This window comes from Misgurnus anguillicaudatus, unplaced genomic scaffold (genome assembly GCF_027580225.2).
Source record: "Misgurnus anguillicaudatus unplaced genomic scaffold, ASM2758022v2 HiC_scaffold_28, whole genome shotgun sequence".
Lineage (NCBI taxonomy): Eukaryota > Metazoa > Chordata > Actinopteri > Cypriniformes > Cobitidae > Misgurnus > Misgurnus anguillicaudatus.
The window spans coordinates 6480985-6508615 of record NW_027395278.1 but is presented as its reverse complement, the minus strand read 5'-3'; the positions used below and the strand labels follow the sequence as shown (position 1 = coordinate 6508615).

General features: G+C 41.6%; 1 protein-coding gene across 4 annotated transcripts in view; it reads right to left on the bottom strand.

Annotated features, from left to right (window-relative positions):
• The window catches only part of LOC129417557 (kinesin-like protein KIF26A), a 106990-nt gene that overhangs the window by 12466 nt on the left and 66893 nt on the right, over window positions 1-27631 (bottom strand). For 2 of the 4 annotated variants that reach the window (XM_055172314.2, XM_055172315.2), the window contains exons 5-9: window positions 12274-12457; window positions 9060-9269; window positions 4163-4256; window positions 3242-3504; window positions 1094-1277 (exon numbers count right to left, since the gene is read on the bottom strand). In XM_055172314.2, the coding sequence (XP_055028289.2) occupies window positions 1094-1277; window positions 3242-3504; window positions 4163-4256; window positions 9060-9269; window positions 12274-12457 (935 nt within the window). Of the gene's footprint in view, window positions 1-1093; window positions 1278-3241; window positions 3505-4162; window positions 4257-9059; window positions 9270-9668; window positions 9860-12273; window positions 12458-16971; window positions 17525-27631 lie in introns of those variants that run through there. The other 2 variants (XM_055172316.2, XM_055172317.2) reach the window with 2 other exon arrangements.

The following is a 27631-nucleotide window of genomic DNA, read 5'->3' as shown; positions in this document are numbered from 1 at the left end:
GCTTGAACATTTTGAGCGTACTCGCTTAATTCTGATTGGTTAACGCGGCATGTTTTCCGCCAAAGTTCCGATTTTTCCAAGAATGACAATCGTTTTGCTAGATAAGACCTTTATGCCTCGGTTGAGTCCTTTAAAACTGCGTTAAAATTGCAATTTTAAACTGCATTTAAACTGTAAACTGTTGGTGTAGAAAAATTCTGGAATGTTTCCTCAAAAAACTATTGCTGCATGAACTATCCCTTTAAGGGAACACCCAGAGTTTGCTGGGCAGCTAAATATGAGATGTAATTTTTAAACATTTTTTCAGGTATTTTTTCATATTTTGGGGGTTTAAAAACTTTGCTAGTAAATGGTTCTTGCCAAATGGCTACCAGATTACATGGTAGAAGGGAATGGATAATCTAAAAGCACAATTGCATAAAATAACACAAACACTGCAAATGATTGCTATGCCATTATCTTCATTCATGGTTTCACTACAGTTGTCTTACACAAGCCATACAGAAAGACAAAGGCTAAATCTGAGCTGACAATCGAGTGATATCATACGGGCTGCACAATGGGCTATTACACATGATGATATAGAAAAATGCTATACCTTAAAATCATTATCATTATACCTGTGGAAAGCAAAAAAGTACCTATTTCTATTTCATCCTTCTGCTATTTTTCTAAAAGCACATATTCAAGCTTTAAAAATTAGCAGGCTTGATGAACCCATTTTAGGACACTTTCGCAGTACTTCAAGTATTCTGAGATTGTGACCAACACAGCATTTAATCCCATAATGGCAGGTACCTCTACACTATGATTAGAGCTTTTAGCTGCTCATGAATTATTACTCTCTGTTAAAATTCCCATTAAGGTTTAATGAAGTGGTCAAGACAGACATGATTGATTTCCCTCCCATCGTGATAGAGTAAGAGGCAAATTAAATGAATTTTGGTAACTCAGTGAGTTGCCCTGTAATATCACAGCTATTACATTAATGGGCTGAATATGTAGGAGAAGGAATGGGAATTCAACTAGAGGCTTCAACATCATAGTGGTATCATTTTGCATGCAGTACACGCAGTACCAACACAAGACTTACTTCCACCCTTGCCGCTCTTCTCCATGCGGTACTGATAGATGTGAAGGGTGAACAGCATGTGGGAATTGCGGCGGTCTTCCTCATCTGCATCCGGCCGGCTGGTGCTTCGTGCCGCGATGGCTGCGTCAAGAAAAAGGGCGGCCTTTTCTGCGGTGGGAGCTCGTAACTCGCTCTGGTTTTGAAGCTAGGACATAAATAGTAAGATGGATACATATTAATATCTCAAAGGTACATATTGGTACCAAATGTATACATATATGTACCTAATATGTCACATATTAGGACATTTTTAAATGGTACCACCCCGGTGACACCTGGGGTTCATATTTTGACTAACAGTGTGGAATGGTCTCTTTCAAAACAACAGTGAGATGTTTACTGCAATGCCCACAGACTGCCTGTGGCCAATAATTCGCTCTGGAACCACTGAAAGAGCCATGAATGTAAAGATGGGTGTAGTCCCACTCCTAAAATCGAAAACTTCAGAGGCCTCAAGGCAGCCTTTGATGTCTGCTTCATATGGACCCCCAAAAAAACAACATCTGATGCCAACACCTGGCAGCGCTTTTAACTACCCTCTACCTACCCCCAAAATCCAACGACCCCCTCCTGATATTTACCCTTCTCCAGTAGAAAGTATTAGGGGGAGGGAGGGGGGAAACAGAGCAGCAGCTTTTGCAGATGGATCCTGATGGGGCACTGAGTATAGAAGTCACCACAACATCTGCTCATCAATCTGAGATTTAGTGATTACACTCAGCTAAATCTATTCTGTAATAAATACTACTGCTAGAGGTACTATTAAAATATATGAAAACAAGTTAGCTGACAGAACAGAAATTATCATTACAGCCTTGGCCTAGACATGTGACAGGTATTTCACTTTACCGCTTTTACACTTGTATGAGTAAATGCAAGCTAAATGCAATTTTAAAGGGGTCATGACATTAGTCAATTAATCTATTAACATATAACATGTCTTGGTATCATTAATACATCCTGCAAGTTTAGTAATTTAAAACATTCTCCTTATCAATAGCAAAAGCATTTATATAATCGTTTTTCGGAAAATTGGCTGGATTCGTGACGTACATATAGATATAATATTTTTCATATGACCTGTCTGCTCCAGGTCTGCAGCCTCCCCCTTCTTTGCCTCAGAGAAAGCCACAGCAGATCACTGTATTGTTGGCTCCGCCCACTGGCGTTCAGTGACTGAACTTCAGTCAGAGCAGCAACTCAAAGGGATCTGAAGGAGTAGTTGTTTACAATCATAATAAGATTGTAATAACAGTACGATTGCCATGTCAGACAATATTCGGTGTTGTACACACTAGCTGTGAGCGATAAGTCTGTGTTTGCTAGTGATCAATTTTTTTTTTTGCTTCCTTTAGTGGTTAAAGCTTTTATTGTTGTGCTTCTGAGATTTTAGGCTGTCTGTGACATGAATAAGCACACAAGCTGTATTTGTAGTGAAATACATGTAGGCTGTCATTCATAGAAGTGGGCGGGACACCGAGCCAGACTAAATGCTCTTAAAGGGGAAACACATAAATCATAAAAGGTCATAAATTACTTAAATTTGTATGTATTTTGGCTAAAACCTTAAAGGGACAATAAGTAGGATTTACCCCCATCTAGTGGTGAAATTGTATTTTGCATTCAAACGAATAGTGCTCTCTAGCGCCTCGCTTTTCCAAATGCGTGTTGCAACTACGGTAGTCGTTATGTAATCACTGATCTCCTTGTCCGTTTCAGCTAGTTCACGTGTTCTGAATGAAAACGCGTTGTGGAAAATGCGTTGGTAGGCTAGTGCTTTTTGTCCCTCTCTACTATTATAGTTTATCAGTATGGCGGAACGACATGGAAGCCTCCTTGGACTTACCCGTTCAATATAAGTAAAGACAAGAAATCCTAAATTTACAATGAAAAGTCAGATCACTGGCAGAGGTCATTTGACACCAACGAGGACATATTTATGAATAAAGATATTTATTTTGATTAATAAAACACTTAAAACCTTACTTACAGTCCCTTTAAGTAATAGTATAATAAGTACACCTTAGAGAACATATGTCATGACCCCTTTAACTGTGAACGTGATTTTGTAAATATATAACCAGAAAGTGAGACTGTGAAGTTATTTACCTGCGTTCCACAGATGGGGTCTTCACGCAAGTAGACACCAGGCGACTGTCCATCCTGCATGCTTCCTGTAGGAACGTCAGACAGCAGGTCTTGCAGGCTCTCATCCTTGCCATAGATTTCTACAGCTGACACCCGGACCGAGAAGCGCGTGCCAGTCTTCTCCTTTCGTTCGTTGATGAGCTTGAAAAGCCAGGAAATGGCACAGGGCGCAATGCCAATGCTCTGCGTGGAGCTGTCCGTGCCAATCATGCTGTATGTCTTGCCTGTTGAGAAAAAGAGAGAAATCTGTTGATTCTGGCAAGGTGAGTGGGATGAGAAAGTGTTTCAAGTGCAGGCATTTCTAGCACTTATTTGATGTGGTAATCGTGATAGATAATACATCACAAAATCACAGTAGATCATTATCAGTACTTGAATAAGATCTGACGACTTTGTCAAACTGCCAATCGAATTCGAATTTTCATGTTTTTAGACAGTAAAAAAACGTTCTCAAGTTTAACATATGGCATGTTCAGGATATTAGATCACAATCATCACATGTGCCAAAAATGAAACGATGAGAATCTCAGTATAACAGACTACTGCATCAAAAAAATATAAAGGCAGATTGGCTTTGTAAGAGTCATAAATAAAGCTTGAGCAATGAGACCATGTGTAGTAAATGATGGAGAAAAAGATTTTACAAGCATTATTGGCACAAGCACAAACCTCTGATGCAGTAAGTGTACTGTAAGGATCAATTAGACAGCGTTTTAATTACACGCTCACACACACACATAATACGCACACACCACTATTCTCACTTTCCAAAAAGCAAGAAGTCTAAACATTCACTCTATTATTAGACATCAAAGAATCTTGTAAACAACTCAAATCAATTTAGGCAAACCAGTTCATTGCTGTGCATTGATGATGACTTACCAACGTTGACATGACCAAAGCAGAAAATGCACCCATCAGCTCCATTGACCACTGATTGAATAACTTCAGCCACTGTCCCTGAGCAAACTTCAGCCTGTGGAAACAATTACTTTACTGTTTTGTGGCTGTAAAAAATATTTTGGATTTAAATTTTTAAGTTTAATCAACTTGGATTTACAAGTAATTTCAACTTTATTGACTAGTGATGCTGTAACTTATTAAATAAAGTTGACATAACTAAAGCAATTCTGACTTGATTAACTCTTTCGCCACCATTGATGAGATATCTTGTCAATCAAGAGAAAACGCTTCCCTGCCAATGACGAGTACTTCCGGCTTTTCGCAATACCGCTATTATTAACTTCCGCAACTTTTTAAACCCGAAAGTATTGCCCTATGGCTCTGAATGGGATCTCTATGAAAAGTCCGTCACAAAAATGGAATTATCTCTGCTTTTTGCTCAAAATGTGGTGTTTTTGCAGAAACCTACCCATACTCAAAAGCTGATTACAAAAGAACTACTGAAGGTAGGATGAAACAGGATTTTTTTGTTTGAAAGCAGAGGGTCTGTTCTTTCATTTGGTATATTGGATGTTTATATATTTAAAGAAGAACATTTTCTGGAAGGCATTAAACCTTACATTTAAAAAAATAAATGTAAGTGCAAGGGTTTTTTAAAGTGCATGTAAATAATTTTCTCAATGTAAATATTCATGACATTTTACTCATTCAGAAATAAAATATATGTTTCTAATATGTGATTAAACTATTTTGAAGTTGCTAACAAAGTTGTCAACAAACTGGCAGCCCTTTAATTAGTGTGCGTTCACACCAGACGCGGAAGAGGTGGCAAAAACGTGCTATTCGCGCGTAGTTAGACGCTTTAACATTTTGAGTTTATGCGCTTCATTTGCCGTGCATAAAAAAGCACCGTGTGAAATTCTAGTAATTCGAGACATCACTCAGAAAGTCATGTCATGGTCGGGGCTTATATAGCTCAAATTGACTAAACTTAACAGATTGTTCGACCTCCTCACTCTTCCAAACAAGATCCTTTTAATTCTTGTAAAAGTATGAAGATGTGTCGTGTGGTGATTGTCCTCCATTGTTGTTTTATTTTTCTGCCTCCACTCACTTCCTGTAATTACGTCACTGCTAGAGCAAGCTCTTGATTGGTTTAGATTTTTCGGATCAGGCGGCAATGCTCAATCTGTTCCGCTTCGCATCATTTGCGCTTACTGCGCCGCAGGATGCCAATTTGCATCTTTGCATTGACTTAACATGTAAATAACTCGCGCTTGCCGCCTCTTCCGCGTCTGGTGTGAATGCACCATTAGAGTGTTTGAATTTGTAATTTTGTTGAAATTTGTTGAAATTGTGGTATGCAGTGAAAAAGCTGTTTAATTCAATTTCTAATCACTATTGGATGTTGCAGTAGGCAACAGTAATCAATAATCTGATTGTTAACACTCAAATAAAAGCTTTGCAATGTAAACAAAACATTGTCTGGCACTGTAAAAGAGTGGCTTATCTTTATTTCAATCATTGATTTATTCACTAGCAAATGTAAACCACAAAGAGCGCCAACAAAGCAGCTCCTCATCACAGATTCATCAGACATGGGCAGCTTCACACCGCCTGCACTGTACATCCATATCGCTACAATCTGTTCCACTAGGCCCAGTCCCCGGAGACAATTTGGGACTGCAGCAATTTCCTCCCATAGATCATCACACACACATACATTCTTACAAAAGACAGAACAACAGCACCGTGCATTGGTAAGAAATATCTCCCTGTGGTCTCACTAAACCACACACACTGTAGATGTGGAGGATTTACTGTTCTACAACTTCACTGGGCTGGTACTGAGATCAGAAAACCTATTCCTGGCTACTCCCTGATTTATAGACAGGACAGTTGCATGCTGGCACAGCCTACAGTGAAAGCACTTTAAACTGATAATCTGCTTAAAAAACATTGGAATCTGTCTTTGTGCATGTGACTTACAACAAATGTTTATCTACAGATCTGTTCGAAAAATTCAGCCTTGCTGTCAGCTGCCTACAAAGTCAGCATCCTACACCTGGAATATAGCCAGTTTTTACCTGTATGCAAATGTACCTGCACAGTCGAACGCACAGCTTTGCAAAGTATAGTTTATCTGACTCGTGTACACAAACATTCGACACATGCGCATTGCGTCAAAATGCAATCAATCTCCAGGGCTACATCATACATTCTCTTGTATGTGCATGCGCAACCTACGTGTACAAAGTATGCACGGTGGCAAAAATCTAGCTGTGCGCATACAGTGTGCGAGTACTATACTGGTGACAAAAATTTCGTCACGTGTGGACCCTCAGGGATCCCTGCTTTTAGTGGAATGAGACCAATAAATTTTATTCAGCCCATTCTTATGAAATGCCTATAAATAGCACGCAGTGTGAATATTGTGCAATACATACGACAAATTACAATTTTGCTTCAGCCCTTAACTAGATTGTTAAAAAAAAGACCGTTGAGTGCATTTCGGAGAATAGCGCAGACGCTCTTCACACAGCCAAAATGAGAAAGAAGTGGTCCGAACCATCCCTGTCTGGAGGATAACTAGCCAGTTAATAAAACATCTTGGAGAATAGCGTGGACACGCTTCACACCGCGAGCGTGCACGCGCACCACACAGCCGAAATGAGATAAAGACATGGTCCGTCATGTCTGGAGTAGTGTTGGCAACGTTACATTAAAAAAGTAATTAGTTATAGTTACTAGTTACTTCTCAAAAATAGTAACTGTGTTAGTAACTGCGTTACATCATTATAAAAGTAACTAATTACCAGGCAAAGTAACTATTACGTTACTTAAAAAAGTTAAAATATTTCAAACTTGGATGCCCCCCATATAAAATTTGTTAAATGAATGAATTAGACACTAAAGAGAAATCAATAATTGTGTTACAGCATGTGATGATGTGAGGTGCTTTATTAGATCAGAATTACAGACGTGAAGAGGCTCTTTCTTACTCTGCATAAGTTGCACATTACATAACAGTCTGGATGAGAGAACCTACTCTGGTGAAAATTGCTTTAGTGAGATTAATTATAGTAACGCGCAGCATTTATTGTCAGTAACGGTAATGGCGTTATAACGGGGGAAACAGTAATTTATTTGATTACTCGTTACTGAAAAAAATAACGTCGTTAGTAACGCCATTTATTTCTAACGTCGTTATTACCATCACTGGTCTGGAGTATAGCCAGTTGATAAAACATGTGTCCATGAGAACTGTAAGTGGACTTATGTTTTGGGTTTATTTAAGCCTGTTATTGTATAAGTCTACAGTTCTTGCAATTTTTAAGTAAGTTAGCTGGTGATTTTGTTGTTTGAGCAACCTGCTAGCTAGGTTTCACATGCCTGTTGATTAGATATAATTGTTGAGCGCTCTGCTCACATTATTTATGTGCATTATTTACATGCTACAGTAGTTACACTCATTTAAGATAATGTAATTAATAGTGGGAAATGATCAGTTTTTACCATTTTTGCGCTATCTATCATCGTTCGCCAGACGTTTTACAACATCTGCTTTAGTTTGTGTTTATTAACCCTTTCACTTCATCATGCAGCTATTCCTGTTAGAGGTAAAAACATTTAATTCATTTATAATCTAATATGTGTTCTTTGTTCTGTCATAGTTTCTTCAAAATTAAGTTTTATTTGAGTGTTTTAAATAAAATATTTCGATTTTCATCACGACGCGTATGCCCCGCCCCTTTTATTGCCACGCCCCCACCCCCCAGCCCAACCCTACCACCTTAACTAACAAATTTTCTGCGAGAAACCCTGTGCATGCATATAATCTTTTCATGTCTTTTTATTTATTGGTTTCTCATTTGTTTTATTTTCTTTCTTTTTTTTTGCTTGGGTTTGGGGTTAAAGCAAGTTTTTGTAACATAAAATGACATCCTAACCCAAACCCCAATTCTAACCCCAACTCCAAGCGACCATGGTTTAAAAATAGACAAAACATGAAGACACCTATATATTAAATGACATCCTAAAGCAAAACCCAAATCTTACCCTAAACCCAAGCAAAAATTGTTTAAAAACAGGAAACAAATGACACAAAAAATTCGCCATATAAGTGAACGGGAAGGACTGGCGTATCATATGCACGCAAAATTTGAATTTGGCGTATGTCTTGCACTATATTCACATTGCATGCTATTTATACACATTTCATGAGAATGGGTTGTTTTATCTGAGCTTTCGGAAAATAAATGTATTTATAACTACTTTCTGACCATTTTTTCTCTACTTTTCTTCTACAATCTTGAATAAATTGTTTACCTGAGGTTGTTGCAGTGCATTCTGGGATTGTGTCATCTCTATAAAAAGTTTATTTTAAAGTTGGCCAAAATAATTATTTAGCAGATGTCAGGTGTTCATGTCAGAACTTACAAGATCTGCCTTTACTTTTGGTTCCTTATACACATGGGAATCTGTGTGACAACTAAATTGTTTGCACTTAATCATTTTCAAGGACAGTCATGTCTCCTCAAGTTTCTCTTTAGTGTGAGTCCATTTGTTCAACACTAATTTTGATGTGGATACCATTGCAGCTTTTGGAGGACAAATAATGAACTGTGAATGAGGTGCTAGATATGCGAGTCTGGAATTCAAACTATTTTCTAAACTTAAAGAAACAGCTGTTGAGCTCATACTTTAAAGATTGGTGCTGCCTCAAAATGGGCAATTTCGTATTAAGCCCCTTGTCCTGCTAAGAATGTGTGTGTGTGCTTCTCAGATATCGTCCTGACACAATATTTTGCATCAAAAGTATCATAAACTTCATGGAAACGTAACAAAGGTAAAACATCTCCCCAGTGGGTCTTACTTGAGAGGCATCTTGGGAAAAAACAGCATCGAAGGCAAACATCTTTGGGGCGGGCAGCGCTGCACGTCTGTGCACTGAGGTGGGCTGTGTGTTGAGTGAGGGATCATAAAGGGTCAACTGTTTCTTACGAGTGTCCACCTTTAGGAAGGACATGGACTCAGACGAATCCAGAACTCCTAGAGTTGGACAGATGCGCATCATCACTTTGACCTAGACAAAGGAACCAAAAGAAATTTGATGATAAAATTCACTGAAAATGTTTAAAAAATGTTTTTCATCAACAGTATGCCTATACAACAAAGTCATACAACATTGCAAGCAACATAAAATGATGAATATCAGTTTAAACGAAGATATATTAACTTAACACAGAGGACTGTGGTGCAACAGTTACTCATTCAACAGCAAACTCATTTTCTAACATAAATACAGCTGAACAGGGAGGAAACTTTTTAACAAAACACCCTCTACTATATCATTAACATTGACCACACACAGAGCACACTAACAAATCCAGCCGTTATGTCAGTTATACTGCACATTGTCACGATTGTGTCACGGTGAACCGCTAACATTTGAAGCAAATACAGTTGAGTTAAACAAACATACCATAGGAAAACCTCATGGACTCCATATATCATTCACAGCCACACAAAGCTACAGTATTCCACGGTTGATTCGTAGTGAAGATACAATTACAGCACTTAGGCTCCATTGCTATAAAACAATGTCTGCACTGCTGATCCTATTCCACGGCACCCGGGGCCAAGTAGCATGCCTGCGCCACAGCGTCGGCCCGCTGTGAACTCCCTCTCACTCTCTCTGCAGGGGCCGATTACTCTGATGGACATGTGCACGTGGGGAACAAATTACGCTTGTGACATTGAAAATAGGCTGCCATATATGACTGGCCACAGAACGGGGCCGCAATATAGACACCGCAGATATGTGGGCTGCTGGGCTTTACATTTGTTGGCCATTTGATATGAGGTTTGAGGGAATTGATCCCTCGGCTGTTGGTTTTTCATGGCTTCCGTATGGTGGGCACGTAATGCTGTCCTTTAAGTCGATCCAAACAGCAATCTGCATGTACATTTAGGCATTTGGCAGATGCTTTAATCCACTACAGTGCATTCAAGCTATACATTTTATCAGTATGTGAGTTCTTTGGAATCAAACCCATAGGGGTGATTCTCAATTTTGCACATGATTTCAAATGACATTATACAAACCAACTTTGTTGTTTTTTCCACATTTAAGGGAAAAATTTTCATTACCGCAACGTGTCTGCTGGATTTTGGTTCTTTGACATGGAAATATTTATAATTAAAAAATCAAAAAAAAAAAAAAAAAAAAGTTTCAGTGCATGTTATACTATAAACATTTACATTAAAGAAATGTGTGGTATTTGGTGATCATCGGTAAATGTAGAGACAATAATAAAAAATATAAATGTGTCCAAGAAAAATTTTCTCATCCTCCGCTATAATTTTTAATCATTGTTTAAGCCCTCAAGGAACTAACATTTTCAAAAAAAATGATTATTGGAAGGGACATAATTGACTGTGACACTCAAGATGGCTACCAGGTAGGCAGTTCTTATTTTTTCTATCCAGATAAAAGTTGAAATTCTGTTTGTCATAGTACCTAGACTTTTTAGTTCTCTTTACCGAAACATGAGTTTGTAAATGCATATATTTAATGTAATATCATGTTGCGGTAATGATAATTTTTGATAATGATAATCTAAACATTTAAATAGTTCAATAGGAAATATTTTTAAATCCTCTAAAAATAATGGTTATAGTACGTTCAGACCTTAATCTTATATGTGCAAAAAATTTGGCTTCAAGGGCTTTTTAAAAAAATCTGATGCTGGACACCTTCTAAGTCTGGATTTCGTGAGAATCACCCATAATCGTTTGGACTGCTAACAAAATGCTCTACCACTTGAGCTTTAAGAACACTATTAATTCAATATCTACCTAATAATTTGCTATAAATTGACATTGTGCTCTGCAATAATTACATAATTAAAGCCATACAATAGACTGAATATTAAATAAAAACTAATTTTACAACATTTTTTTACAAATTTCAATCACATTTGTCCATGCCCTGGTGGGCACAATTATATATTGAATAAAAAACAGCCAAAACCAGACTTAGCTGGTTGACTGGTTTTAGCTGGTCTCCCAGCCTGGTTTTAGCTGGTTTAACAGGCTGGTTTTAGAAGGTTTGGGCCATTTTTTTAGCTGGTCAAGATGGAATACCAGCTGACCTACCAGCTAAAACTAGCTTGAACAGGCTGAAATCTTGGCCAGCTTTGCTATGCTGGTTGGCTGGTCTTTACAAGTTGGTTTACAAAGGAAGTAGCTGTTTTACAATGAAAGTAGCTGGTTAAAGCTGGTCCCCCCAGTCTGGCAAAGCTGGTCTTCCAGCCTGGTCAAGCTGGTGTGTCCGATTTTTTGAGAAGGGTTGGCCAGCGAAAATTTTTTTTTTTAATGTGATGGTCACCATATGTTTCTAATACAAAGTATTCCTTTGTATTGCTTAAGAAGTGTAGTATAGAATCTAGTGTAGAAGTTCTAGTTCTGTACAGTATATTAACACGTGTCTTGATGAGGGGCTTTCTTCTGCACAAGATGGTAATTGTGCAAAACAAAATAGCCGCACACAGACGGCTGGGCAATTATTATAATGCCTGTAGCTTTTTATAGTTATCATAAAAGCTGCCAACAACTGGAGTCCATTCAAGCAGCATCAGATGGGTTTTTTCAGTGGAACGAAAAGGACGCTCATTTGTGAAGCTGGGTTGTAATGAGTCTATTCTGAATAGGCACTTATCAATTATTTCAGTGGGCTAGAGCTTTTGCCATAATGTTCTACAATCATGCTACTAAACAGGTGGCATCTAATCTGGAAACTGTCCATGCTATTACTATACATATACTGTAATATGGTGTTAAAGACAAAACCCTCTGTATAATGAGGAGGGCTGTGCAGATGCTGAACAACTCACTACTCTTGGCCAGGATCCCAAGCCGAGAACCCAAAAACACAATCTGTTCACTTTCATATGGGTACTGCTGGTAATGGACAATTGGTATTCTTTTTGCAGATGCTAGGTTTATGTTTTCTTTTGTAGGATGAAATAAAGAACTAGAATAATGGTCAAAATGGTAGAGTTAAAAAAAGAAAACATTACACTGACCTTGCCCATGCCAGGGTTCTCCTTGGCCTTTGACCCCGCCCTGAGCAGACATGGTGGAGCAGGTGGAGGAGAAAACTGGAGAACAGCACTAAAGTTAGTTGGGTAGATGGAGGGCTCCGGGGAGTATGCCAGTGGTGGCTGCTGTTTCTTCCTTTTGGATGACAGGTTCAGCTTTTGAGCAGCCCTGAGACAACAGACAAAAACAGGATAGGAATTATGAGCACACAATACTCAATACACAATACTTTCGTGTTTTATTTTAAACTTTAATAAGAAGTTTGATATGCTATGAAGCTACACTAATGTTCATGATGCTAAAGTATGTTGATGCATTAAGTGGGATGAAGTTAAATGCAAAAATGTAGAGCAAAGCCTGCTGTCACATTAATAACAAAGAGTCAACAAAGCAGTCTCCCAAATCCACTCGGTACAGAATATTGAAATGGGATTTCATCTAAATTGAGCTAAAACTCAGTAAAAGCAACTTCCAAGGAGAGTTACATATATCCTATTCCATTCAGACAAAGGCTTGTGTGTGCAAAAATCAATCTGGTCTGATTGATTTAGTAGTATAGTTTGACATTTAAAACTGAAAGCTATAAAATCAGACCTGAAAGGTCAAAAGCCCGCTATTGAATTGCCAAAGTAAACACCGACTGGGTTCCCTTGTTCACAGTTTCTCTTTAGGCAGTCCTTCCCTCTCTCTATTTCGTAACTAAATAGGCACACTGAAACCCTTATAAATGTCCTCTAAAAACATAACACTGAGGCTAATGGGGTCGGGCCTGTAGTTAGCCCGAAGGCCTTCATTCCCCTAACCTAACATTAGCCATTAGCTAAGTTCATCTTTATATTGACCCAGATACAGCCTGGCAATTAATCTGAAAATCCATATGAGATATCACTTTTTAACTAGATAGATATACAGTAGTGGTAGTAGGCTAATGGTTTTGTCCTTAGACCTTAACCAAAGCAACAGCTATCTTCCCAGCCTGCAATATCAATAACCTCAGGCTGAACTTTACAATTGTTCTGCCGACTGAATTAACATATGAGGATAACAACCGTGTGAGCCAATGGATATCAAGTGACATTTGGGGACTTAGCTCGTGTTAAGAGCTACATTAGGGCTAGAGAGCATGACAGATCACAGCTGTTTTCTGTAATTGATCACTAAATGAACACTTTGAAGAACACTCAAAATTACTGACAGACCAACACGTTGTCCAGGCAAATTAGTCACCTGATAGCTCTTGACTGATCCAAAGATGTAGACACTGAATCTAGGCTCAGTTCCAAAAATCTGTCACCAAACAGTGGATGTATTTTTAGTGAACCCGAATCTGCTGTATGGCCACCAGTATTAAAGTACTAGAACTCATGCTAGAACCATGTAATCAATCATCACTTTCATGACCTAAACATATTTTGGAGATCATTTAAGTCATGCTAAAAAAAACCCAGATAACCAGATAATTTGACCATATGATGTCTAACGTGATGTAAAACAAAACAAGATGTCTAGATTGAGATTTTAAAGGGGACATACAGTGAAAATTAGATTTTTTCCATGTTTAACTCTTTCCCCGCCATTGACGAGATAACTCGTCAATTAAGAGAAAACGCTTCCCTGCCCATGATGGCTTTCCGCAATACCGCTATTATCCACTAGGTGCACTTCCGCAACTTATACAACCTGGAAGTAGCACCTCACGTGAAAGAGAAAGAACTCTGTGTATATTTTAAAGATCGCTCTGCATCTGATCTCTATCAAAAGTCCTTCACAAAAATGCAATTATCTCAGCTTTTGCTTAAAACTGGGTGTTTTAGAAGAAACCTACCCATATTTGAGAGGTGATAAAAAAAGAACTAATGAGGGTAGGATGAAACGTTTTTTTTTTGTTTTTGTTTTTTTAAAGCAGACAATCTGTTCTTTCATTTGATATATTGTTTGTTTATATATTTAAAGGGGAACATTTTCTGGAAGGCATTAAACTTTTGTGAAAATCATGAAAAATGCTGGCGCTGGCTGGCAACTTTTTTTAAAAACGTTGGCGGGGAAAGAGTAAAGTGCTATAATTGGGTCCCCAGTGCTTTTATCAAACTAGAAAATGTGAATAAGATCAACCGATAACTTAGTTTTGGTTAACCATTCTCCACAAGCATATGAAAAAAATGGGCTCCCCTGGTGAAGTCAGAAGGGGATAATACCGCCCTTTAATCTGCACAATCCAACCACGCCACTGCCATTTAGTACAGAGATCAGCTCATTTGCATGTTAAAGGACAAATCCAAAATGGCACATTTTTGCACACACCTACAAAGTGACAATTTTAACATGCTATAATAAATTAACTATGATATTTTGAGCTAAAACTTCACATATGTGCTCTGGGGACACCAAAGATTTATGTGAAATCTTAAAAAAGTCTTGTGAAATGTCCCCTTTAAAGTAAAGTGTGTACTTTCAGTGCCACAATAGCGTTACCGAAAATATTACCAAAAAATAATGAACGTTCTTAACAGGTTTTCATAACACACAGTGGGCACGCAAATTGATAGCCCTGCCCAAAATCACATTTTTTGTTGAACTGTGCCCGAGAACTATGTTGATAGCACATGGACACAGGGAAATCAGCTTTTTAATAAATCACTTTTAGCGTTTTACATATTAGTAGAAAGCATTTTAACATAAAAAATCTAAATATCTTCTCTAAGAACTGTTTAGTCAATAAAATTAAATGTGACCCTGTCTGTGAAATTCAGGCTAAAGTCTCATAGTCTTGATTTTACTTATTGATTTCCCTTTCATTTTTATTTAATAGTAAATATATTAAGGTAATATTTTTACAGAATGTTCTTTACATAATGTACAATGATTTTATGTAGAAATCAATAAATCACAAAAAAATTACTTTAGCTGTTTTTTTTCAGACTAGGTCACAAATGTCTTTTTTTCTAAAGCCGAGTAATCCCTGCTCATTAGTCTAGTCACATGCCTTTTGGACATGCAGCGTGTGCTTGTGTCAGAGCATGTCTAGCAATACACCCTTTCTTTCTGTATCTCACCCCTCTCTGCATCACTCCATACTTCTAGGAGTGACAACCCCTCCCTCTCTTTTCTCTCTCCCCCCTGCCCCACCCCTCTCTCTTGCTCTCTCTCGAGCCGTCCAGCAGCAGCCTGAGAGCACAATCACAGAACACACCGCTCGCTGATGAAATAATTATAACATCCAGGAGGAATACAGGAGGAGCTTCTCCCCAGGGAACTGGTGGACCACTGGAGACATGAGTGTGTGTGTGCGTGCATGCATGCGTGTGTGTGCGCACATGTGGGTGTGTGTGTCTGTGTGTGTGTACAAACAGAAGGAGGGGATTGAGAAAATGTGTGAGTACTGCATTGAGAACACAGTATGTGTGAGAGACAGACAGAACAACTGAAAAAGATAAAGCGACAGACATAGTAAGTCAGACAGAGCAGGAGTTATGTGTGTGCGCATATGTGGCGTGTGTCAAAAAATCCTGGTAAAACATGCAGAAGTAGATGTGACAAACATCTTTAGAAATAATTATACAAAGATTCAGTCAATAAAAGCCAACAGAGCCACAAATCAAATGCAGTTCTATAAAATAATGTAATAGTGACGTTTAAGTTAATAACAAATAAAAAACAGTGGAGCATGTCAAACTACACATTTACAGTCCTACAATTTTGAAAAAAAAAATTCTGAAACCAATCATTGAAATCAGTGAATAGCCATTTTTTTGATTGGCCATTATTTTTACAGTTCCTAATATAAGTTATAATACACTTAAAATAATTACACTGTAAAAAAAATCTGTAGAAATTACAGTATTACTGGCCGCTGGTTCCCAGTAACTTACTGTAGATTTTACATTTATGTTACTTACTGGCAACAGTTTGTTCAAAGTTAAATGAACATGAAACATTTTCAGTCTTTATCTTCTACAGTAAGTTACTGGCAACCAGCTGCATATTTACAGCATAATTTACAGTGTAGTTACTTAATATGAAGTTCTTAATATTAAAAATATAAAGATTAAGAATAAAATCTTACAGTGCATGAGTGCAGTTGACTTTTTTAAGTGCCCTTACATTTATTTAGGTTTTTGGCAAAGATAAAATAACAGATAAATTGGTTGCAATTAAGTGCTTGTACGGTAATAAAGCAGTTCATGAATCCACAATATCCCAGCATGCTAACCTGTAGACTAACACTCATACAAATACTTAATTGCTTATTAAGACACACATTCTCCTTCTTTAATTCTCTCTCTCTCTCTCTCTCTCTCTCTCTCTATCGCTTCAAAAAAACCTGGCTCAGTTAATAAACGGAGAGCAGACATAAAGAACAAGTCTGTGTGCATGCACTTTCTGCTACTTATCCACCTGCAACATACACACAAACACGCACACAAGCTCTGCACTAAACATACATGCTTTGACAAGTCGTGCAGTCAAGAAGCAATCCATATCCCAAGTATGTATAAACAATCAGACAGCAGCCTTTGTAGAACTGGCAGGTGAGCTCAGTGGACAAAGCGAAAATTCCTAGTGGTAAGACGGGTGTGTTGGAATTGACATCGGCAATGGCGTTACGAAAGTGAGCACGGGTCACCCGCCCCCAAAACCCACCTACAGCACACACTGAACAGAAAAGGTTTTAAAGTACTTACACTTCTTTCCAATCCATCATCTATTGTATTCGCCACTCATACCCAGAAAAAGGCAGCCGGGATGCAAGAGAACATTATCCATGTGTCCATATCCACATTTCGCCATCAAAAAGAAACTCTTCAAAAAGTGATCACAAAGGTAAAAGGTCTGCTCACTGCCCATTCTCAATGCACAAACATCTGAAAGACTGCAATTTATAGATCATGTCCTCTGCAAACATCAGTCAATGGAAGTTTAAAGTCATCTCCGACACATCTGACTTTTGGGAGCTCTCCTTCATACAATTTTTCTTTGCACCTTCCAGCATGCACCAAACCATACGAGAACTTTTCTTTCCATTCCTCTGCAACTCCCTGGAACACTTTTGTTATTCAATCCACCTCCTCTGTCACGCATCCCGGTTCTTCATGTCATCCATCCCTCTTTTGCTCCGCCAAATGGAGGAGAGGCAGGAATCCAGCAGTCTGGATTCGGCTGTTGCTGTCGAAGGAGCGCTGGCAGCTGTCCTGCTTCTCAAACACACTCATTCATACACTTTCTCTCTCTCCCTTGCTCTCTGTCTTTTTACTCAGCCCAGCCCCTTTTCACTCCCCACGGCCAAAAAAAGGAATCAGCGCTCCCTCGCTCTCTCTATCTCTCTCTCTCCCGCTTACCCTTACACACACACACATGCCCCTTACTGCATGAATTCTTCATGTGTGAGGGGGTCTCTTTTTATTCTAGCCCAGACTTCAAACAGATTTGCTTAGTATGTGCTGCATGCCTATTCTGTTTGTCTATGCATGTGTGTGTGTGTGTGTGTGTACGGCTATACGGCTTTGGGTGCTATATGCATGTGTGTAAAAGAGAGTGTGTTGTTTTATGTATCCTAGAGAAAATAAAACTTGGATGAGAAATACAGAACTAAAGTAGACATGCTTTTTAAGATGTTCTTAGTGTCTTAACCATTCCTTAGTGGATGCTAGGGTGCTTGCTATGGCATTGCTTAGTGGTTGTCTGGGTACATTTTTGAGAGAAAAGAACCCACCGCTTGTAACAAAATTGTTTGCGTGTTTTATCATCTACCAGGTGAAATCATAAGCCGGGTTGCTTTGAAAAAGTAACGGCAAATCTTTCCTTTATTTGAGACATCATTCGTGTTTGCAGCACAAACAGCGTGGAAGGAAACTACACCCCTACACTTAGCGTTAGGGGTCTAACCCTAATTATGAGCAAAAGTGATGCTTCCCTTAGCAAGCACCACTAACAAGAAAAAAAGAGAGAAGGAAAAGACGTCTGTTTATTCACGTCCTGCACCTGTGTTTCCATGTGTGCTGAAAATCTCATTAAGTGTTTGCTTTGTCACAAACATAATCGCTCTGACGGGTGGCATAAAGCTATTAATTATCACAAACGTGAAATAAGCACACAACATGCGCTAAGGTGTGGTGTAGCGCGTGTGTGTATTCAGGTGTAGAAAATCAAACATCTACAAAAGCGCATTGTGAGCGACCACTACCTTAAAATCATATTCCAGACACATACAGCGCTTAGAGATGTCCTTGGCCTGTGGGTAAGGGCAAGGCGGGGGAAAAACCAGCAGCTGTAACAAGTCTAAGCGCTTTATGTGAGAGAGATCTATTCCCTAAACTGCTAATTTGAGTTGAAGAGCAAGGGAGAGGGAAGGAGAGAGAGAGAAAGAGAGAATGCTTGAACATGTTGCGAGGGTGCGGGAGTCTCCTTTCTGTTGGTGTACAGCATAGCACGGCTCACACGCTACCCTACCAACATACTGCCCTACATATCAACACATAACACAGACTTCCACTGCCGCCCACTGCTAGGGATGAGATGGGTACAGGCAATGCTGAAGCTATGTGATCTCTGACACCACTTTAAAATGAAAATGTACTAGAAAACTGTTCCTCGAATTGGGAAAGGAAAGCAGAAAGGCTAATAGCTTTAAATTGCCTAAACTATGTCAATTTCTAACAAAATGTTTGAGTTCAATTATTTCACTTCTGGATCATGTTAGCCACTAACCAATGACGGCTGGTTACTTCTTTTTCGAAGCCGCACAATGCGAAGCTTGTTAAAATGTATTTTTAGCCCATCATGTGTGTGGCTTGTCATGTCATAATATGTGTTTGTCACGTCATGTGCCCCGAAACTCGCTTAATATTACATTTAAATTTAGTCATTAAGCAGACGCTTTTGTACAAAGCGACTCACAAATGAGGCAAACAATAGAAGCGATTATAGCAACACAAGAAAAGCAATACATAAGTGCACCAGAAATAGTTTTGTCAAGTCTAATACATTATACATAGCAAAGGTTTGGTTTGTAATTTTTAGTAAAACTAAAAGTTTTTTTTTTAGAATGTATGCAAGAATGTACAGATAGAGATGAGGAAAAAAGGAAAATAGAGAAAAATAGTAAGTCCTATATTAGGAAGTGAGGTAATGGTGGAAGAGATGGGTTTTTAGCTGATAATACTGTTAGTAACACTAAAATTTGCAAAATATCGCTTAGGTTACTCACGTAACCCCGGTTCCCTGAAATAACGGGAACGAAGCATTGCGTCAGTTAGCTGACGCTATGGGGGAAACTCCTGTTTACTCCGTGACTGAAGCCTATTGGTTAACGTCTGTAGAAAATACAGACCAATGACGTTTGAGCCCGCGCGGGGCGTGGCAAACACGTCCCTATATAAGACGGGGAAATACGTCAGGAGCTCATTATTATTCGACTGAAGCGCGCAGCCGAATAACACTCGCTGCGTAGACGTTTGTAGCACGGCCAGCGACGCAATGCTTCGTTCCCGTTATTTCAGGGAACCGGGGTTACGTGAGTAACCTAAGCGTTCCCTTTCAATACGGTTCACTTCGCATTGCGTCAGTTAGCTGACGCTATGGGGGAACGTAATCCCATCCCGCCGTGCATACACAACGGGCTGAGGTGCCCTTACCGGAGAGACACTGCATGTGGCCCTATACCCAGCGTGTACATAGCTCTAGCGAGCGTAAGTGAAAGCACCATATATGAGACAGTTAATACGCATACAGTGAAGTTTCTAAACGCACCATGATGCATATATAATAGAGCACGAGGCGGCGGGTTCCTGAGCGCGCCGCGAGCTTGTGCATGATTTATTAATAGGTAGCCATGACGGTGAGCTCGCAGCGCACCGTGAAGGCATACAGAAACGCAGTCGCGTGAACATTAAGCCGATAAGACCTGTGCTTGTAAGGCAGGGACATCCAGGCTATAAAATCTGACAAACGTAGACGGCGAGGACCAGCCGGCCGCATTACAAATGTCAAAAATAGAAATCCCCGTAGACCAAGCCCACGATGAAGCAATACCACGCGTGGAGTGCGCTTTCAAACCGACAGGACAATGTTCATTCAGGGAGGCGTAAGCTAAAGCAATGGCTTCGACGATCCATTTAGATAGCCTCTGTTTAGTGAGCGGCATACCTAAAGAGTGTTGCGCGAAGCTTACGAACAGCTGATCTGACTTGCGGTATGAGGCAGAACGGTCCGTGTATATTCTTAACGCTCTGACGGGGCAAAGCGTGTTCGGGGTTTGTTCGCCGTCCGCCGGTGGGAGGGCGAGAAGTGAAACCACCTGAACTCTATATGGCGTGGTCAAAACTTTAGGAATGTATCCCGCTCTCGGTCTAAGGATCACTTTGCTGTCGTTAGGACCGAATTCCAGACACGACGGGTCAATTGAAAACGCGTGTAAATCGCCCACTCGTTTAACCGATGCCAACGCCAGGAGGATAGCGGTTTTAAACGAGAGAGCGCGCAGGTCAGCCTGCTCGAGGGGCTCGAAAGGGGGACCGCGCAGCGCTTTCAGAACCGTGGACAGATCCCAGGACGGGACCGTGTTAGGTCGCGGTGGGTTTAGTCTGCGAGCGCCTCTGAGAAATTTAATGACAAGGTCATGTTTTCCCACGGTGTGACCGGCGATAAGGGCGTGATTCGCCATTATTGCCGCCACATATACTTTAAGCGTCGAGGGCGCGCGACCGCTGTCCAGCATTTCCTGTAGAAAGGAGAGAATATGCTCCACTTCACAGGTGTTTGGGTTTAAGTTTTTTGTCGTGCACCAATCAGAAAAAATAGACCACTTTTGAGCGTAAAGGCGCCTGGTAGATGGGGCCCTAGCTTCTGATAGAGTATTTAGCACTCGTCCTGAAAGGCGTGACGGTTGCCGTTCAGAAACCAAGCGTGTAGATTCCATAGCTCCGGCTGTGGATGCCATATCGTCCCTCTCGCCTGAGATAGGAGGTCTTTCCTCAGCGGTATTGGCCATGGTGCTGATGTTATCAGCTGCCATAGGTCGGGGAGCCACGGTTGATTGTGCCAAAGCGGGGCGATCAGAATTATCGCGCATTTCGTCTCTTTTATCCTCCGCAGGATCTGCGGTAACAGAGCCACCGGAGGAAAAGCATATAGAAGACACGCCGGCCATGCTTGCGACAGGGCATCGTGGTGTCTCGAGAAGAAGATCGGGCAATGCGCGTTCTCGTCGGATGCAAACAGATCGATCTCCGCTCGGCCGAAGACGGTCCATATTTTCTCGACCGTCTGAGGATGCAGTCTCCATTCTCCCGGCGGCGGACCGCTGCGTGAGAGAATGTCTGCACCCGTATTGGCTACACCCGGTATGTGAGTCGCCTTTAACGAGCGTACATTCGCGTGAGCCCACAATAAAAGCCGTTTCGCCAGCCTGGATAGGGAGCGAGATCTCAGCCCTCCTTGGTGGTTTATGAATGAGACCACCGTCATACTGTCCGACCGCACTAGAACGTGTTGATGTTGGAGTTTCGGTCGAAAGTGTCGTAGCGCTAAGATAACCGCCCACATCTCGAGGTGGTTGATATGTAGCTGAGACAACTGGTTGTTCCACGTGCCGAAGGCGGGTTCGCCGTCGCAGTGCGCGCCCCAACCCGTCGCAGACGCATCCGTAGTCACCACTTTCCTCCTGCTCACGGAGCCGAGCTCCGTGCCCGAGAGGAAAAGGTGAGGGGATGTCCATATCGAAAGCGCTTTCACGCAGCTGTACGTGATTTTGATTAATAAGCGGCCCGACAACCAAGCACGGGGCGGAACTTTCGCTTTCAACCAAAACTGAAGCGGTCTCATGAACAGCATTCCCAACGGTATTAGTGGGGATGCTGCTGCCATCAGACCCAGCATTTTTTGGAATCGTTTGAGAGGGAGATGTGAACCCGCTTTGAACGATGCCGCCTCGCGTCTGACCGTGAGCGCGCGTTCCTGTGTAAGCCATGCCCGCATCTTTAACGAGTCGAGCGTCATGCCTAAGAACGCGATACGCTGGGTGGGGGTAAGCAAACTCTTCTGGAGGTTGATTTTGAACCCTAAAGTCTCCAAATGCTGGAGAACAACGGTCTTGTGCGCAATAATTTCCCTCTCTGACTGGGCTAGAATAAGCCAATCGTCGAGGTAATTCAATATGCGGATGCCGCTCTGTCTGAGAGGGGCGAGAGCCGCATCCGCACATTTGGTAAATGTGCGTGGTGCCAGAGATAATCCGAAGGGCAGAACTTTGTACTGGTATGCTGTCCCGTCGAACGCGAATCTTAGAAACGGCCTGTGACGTGGTGCTATCGGAATGTGAAAGTAAGCGTCTTTCAGATCCACTGATATGAACCAATCGCCCGGTCGAATTAGCGCCATGATTCGTCTGGCTGTAAGCATTTTGAATGGCCGTTTGGCAAGAGCGCGATTCAAAACGCGTAGATCCAATATCGGTCTGAGGCCGCCGTCTTTCTTTGGAACGAGAAAATAACGACTGTAAAAGCCTGATTCGCTTTGATCCGCCGGGACCGTCTCTATCGCGTCTTTTATTAATAAAGAACGCACCTCTTCCCTGAGGATCTGCATGCGATCGTCTGGGACAGTGGTGTAGAGAACGCCGCGAAACCGGGGTGGTCTCCGAGCGAATTGAAGTGAATAACCGTGTTGGATCACGTTTAGAATCCAACCCGGCATACCGGGGGTGGATTGCCAAACGTGAAGTTTGACGGCGAGCGTCGATATGCTTATGGACGGTAAGCCGTGTGTGTGTGTGTGTGTGTACAGAGGAGGAAATTTGCTCTTTTTGTGATAAAGTAAAAATTTGTTTTTCGCTGTTACAGCGGGGGTGTGTCCAGCGCCCGAGGGGACTGAGACACGCAGAACTTTTGAGGGCGGGCCGGCCGAAGCGGGACCAGAGCCTCTTTTCCTCCTCAGACTCTCTTCAGGGAGGCGGCGGCGGCGCCGGGTCCAGCGTGATCCGAGGGCGGGGACCGCGGCGTCGAGGCGGGCCAGCCGATCGTGCAGGACGCTGGCGTTTGACCTCCGGTTCAGCTCTCTGCTGGGGTTGAGCTGGCGCTGGCTTAGGGCGTTGAGTTGGCGGCGGTTTTGGGCGGCCGGTCTCAGACGCTGAGGCGGATCGTTTCGGAAGGAAATGACGCATAGCCTGCGACGATTTCTGTGCCTCAGTGAAGCGCTGGGTGAACCCCTCCACAGCAGAGCCGAAGAGCCCCGACGGTGACACGGGCGAGTCAAGAAGGGCAACCCGATCCGAGTCCTTGATCTCCGTCAGATTCAGCCACAGATGTCTCTCCAAAACAACCAGGCTGGCCATGGCTCTTCCAACCGCTTGAGTGGCGACTTTAGTAGCGCGGAGGGCCAAGTCAGTCGCGCTGCGCAGATCTTTAAAGGTTGCCGGGTCCGGGCCTGTCTCGTCCATATCACGGAGGAGTTTTGCCTGGTAAACCTGCAGCACCGCCATCGTATGGAGAGCGGATGCGGCGTTGCCGTCGGCGGTGTATGACTTTGACGCCAGGGTTGATGTCAGACGGCAGGGCTTTGACGGATGGTTCATCTTCGCCCTCCATCCGCCGGCTGAAGACGGGCAGAGGTGGGCGGCGACAGATTCCTCGAGCGGCGGCATCTTCGTGTAGCCGTGTTCGTCGGCGCCGTCCACTACGGAGAGGACGTGGGAGACGGCGCTCTGTGCTCGAGTGGAGTGAGGAGCACGCCAGGCTTTAGTGAGCTCCTGGTGAACCTCAGGAAAGAACGGCGCCTGTCGTTGGCGGGATGATTGACGGCGCCCGGGCTGCAGATACCACTCATCCAGCCGGCTGAGTTGAGGCTCTGACGGCGGCGACCACTGAATGTCGAGCTCCGCTGTAGCTTTCGTCAGAATGCGGATGAGCTCAGAGTCGTGAGGACGCGACTCGGTTGGTTCTTCAGCGGTGGCGGCGGCGTGGGCGTCGTCATCCGAAGCCGCCCAATCCTCCAACTCCTCAGAGGATGACATCATATCCACATTGTCACCGGACCCAAAGGAGACCATGCCGCTAGCACTCGGCAGGGGGCGTTGGTCCTCATGGACGAAGGTGACAGGGTGACGGCGGGGAGACAGAGCACGCGGGGGATGAGCCGGCGTAGACTCGGTCTCGGGGCGTTTTTCAGCTTCACGGCTCCGCTGCTGTTTAGGCGGGAGAGCACGGGAAGCCTTCCTTTTGAAGACGTCGAGGCGGGAGCGCAGCACCGCGATGGGAAGCCGTTCGCAGTGGGCGCAGCCCGCCTCGGTGAGTACGGCCTCGGCGTGGGCAGGACCCAGACAGATGACGCACTCTTTGTGGAAATCCTCCACAGGCAAAGGGGCTCGGCACGAGCCGCAATGCCGAAGCGACATTATATCAACGCGCTTCTGCTCTTTTAGATAAAATTCGCTCTTTTAGACGAAATTCGCTCTTTATGCTCAGCCGGAAAGCGGCAGGGGAACACGCTGGCGTGTAGTAATCCGCTGCAGTGCTCAGATCGACGGCGAGTAAGGGCTTCTTCTTCGGAGCAGCGAGAAGGTTCGCGCTGAAGGAGAAAAGTAATGAGCTCCTGACGTATTTCCCCGTCTTATATAGGGACGTGTTTGCCACGCCCCGCGCGGGCTCAAACGTCATTGGTCTGTATTTTCTACAGACGTTAACCAATAGGCTTCAGTCACGGAGTAAACAGGAGTTTCCCCCATAGCGTCAGCTAACTGACGCAATGCGAAGTGAACCGTATTGAAAGGGAACTACTGCTTTAAGAAGATTGAAATGCAAAATATGGTTATTTCCTCAACACAGTCAGCAGGCAACTCAGATTTTCTGTACAATGGTTGTGATAATTCAGTTTTCCATTCATTAATTCATCCAACTGAATTCAAACAAATTCCAATATTTATAATGAATTTATGAAAACATATAATATTTTTGTATCTGACAGTGTTTACATATATTGACTGACAGAATGGATAGGAAACAAAGAATTCTCCAAAATTTATTTATTTATTTATTTTGGAGGTCATGCACGCTAAAACATTGCTAGGTTGTTTCAACCCATGGTTGGGTAAAATATGGACGAATGCAACGGTAGCATTTAAATGAAAAGTTTCGTTCCAAAACTTGATAAACGCCATTTTTAAAAAAATGAGTTACTGCCAAAATCAGTATTGTATCAAGTCAGTATTTAAAAGTAAATTCTGAATTTTATGCTAAATACAATATTCGCCATGTAATTCTGTCATCTTTTCTCCCTTTTTTTCCCAAAAGGCAATAAACGCCACTCCTCCTTTTCTGCAGAATGCAATAAATCCGCTCAACAAATCACAGCGCTCCATTCCACACATTGTAAATAATGATGACGCCGCGTTGAATACACGGAATTCTAGTTTTCCTCATCTTGTTCTTTGTCATCAACAAACAAACAAAAACAAAATAATACTTTGACGGCATTGCTAAACATGTGGTGGTTTTCAGTGACGGGGAAGAAACGTAAGCCATATAAATCTAATAGTTTACGCGAGAGGCACTCGGGAGACGGAAAATGCCAGTTGCATGTTCTCCCGACAGCATCAAGCTTCTCTCATGGTAACACATTGTCCCCAGGAGAACTTTCTATTATTTTACGCGAACTCAACGAAAATCGAGCAGGACCAAAACGTTTTACAGCTGATCGCTGTAAAAAAAGTTAAGCGACGACGTCCTAAGTATAACCGCAGCAATGACAGTGTTATTAATATGACAAACTAATGAGTTTGAGTAATGTTTAATCAGTGTATACCACTAGTCAACTAAATAAATATAACATGGTAAAGATGAATGCACATTTATATAATGATTCAATAGAATTATAGCATTTTGCAAAAAAAAACTTGTAATGGATTTATTGCATTTTTATGGAATATAATAAATAATTTGTTTTTATAATAAATCTTTGAAAATCAAATTATAGATTTGAATTTTTAATGTTATTATTACCTAAAGATTCTATGCGCTATGATGCTGTGCTATGAAGTTTGTAACAGAAAATTATGGTTTTCGTCTTGTCACTTTCTAGGTATAGAAAACACGCTTTTACCGAAATTAGTCAAAATGGATTTATTGCGTTTTGGAACCAAACTCTTCAAATTAACCTATTGTTTCACCTCAAAATGTTAGCTGAGTTACATCACTGCCAGCTTTTTTTATCAGACTTTTAATGGATTCTACCAACAAACCAGTATTTTTGAATGGCCTGAGGCAGGGATTAAGTGGATTTGAAGTGGAAGTGTTTGATGAACGTATAATACCATTATTATACGTAATATCATTATTTCATTTTTGACAGAGGTGGCTTTTTAGCTGCTTTTGCATCTGAGCTCATCATATGCACCCCAAATGTCACTAGGGTGGTACCCTTTTAAAAAGTACAGATTTGCACCTAACGAGTTTAGAGGTACATATTGGTACCAAATGTATGTACATTTGTGTACCAATATGTATACACATGTACAAAGGTTCATTGTGTGAATAAGGATCTCTTGACATAAATGCAATAATAATATGCATAACTATATCATCAGTGGTGTATAAAGACCTATAACAAACTGTATTGTTTTTATTACCTTAGAATAAGACATTTTTTATCACCACACACCATGGGCCCACTAACATGGAAGTTGCCGTCATGTTCTTACAGTAGCTCTAAACGGACAAACTGCTCTACATAGCGAGCTTCATCCTTACGTGGTCCCACATGTTTGGCCTGTGGTGGCTTTTATAATTGAGGGGTGAGCTGTTGGTTGCAATTCGCAATCTAGATGCGGCTAAAATTTACACACACCACCTTTAATGGTACATATTACGGCCTTTTTATTACGACTACTTACTCTGACCATTAACAATGATATGGACATTTTCTAGGTTTGGGTTGTCCATATCTTACAAACAACCCAGTATTTAAGGGTGCATACATATGGCTAAAATAATTGGGATACATGGCTGTCACGCCTTATAAAAGGTTCTTAGAGCTTTTGTTAAAATCAAAATGGACTTGAGTGTGTGTGAACATGTGTGGGGGTGAGGAGGGGCATTTTAAGCGTGTCCGTATCAGGCATGGGTTGCTTATCTACTGTTTGTGAAAGCAAAACCATTTGGCTTGTTGTCAATAATCTTTGCAGTCTGCCTTTCTGCTTTTCAGCTTTTGTCAAATTAGAAAGAGAAATTCCTCAAGCCGACCGAGTCATTAGCCTGTAGAGCCATTAGCTTGTTTGTAAGGATTTCTTTCTGTCTTTCTCTCTGTCCAGACAGCTTTTGTACCTAATTGCCATGTTGGCCCTATTTACCATCCCTG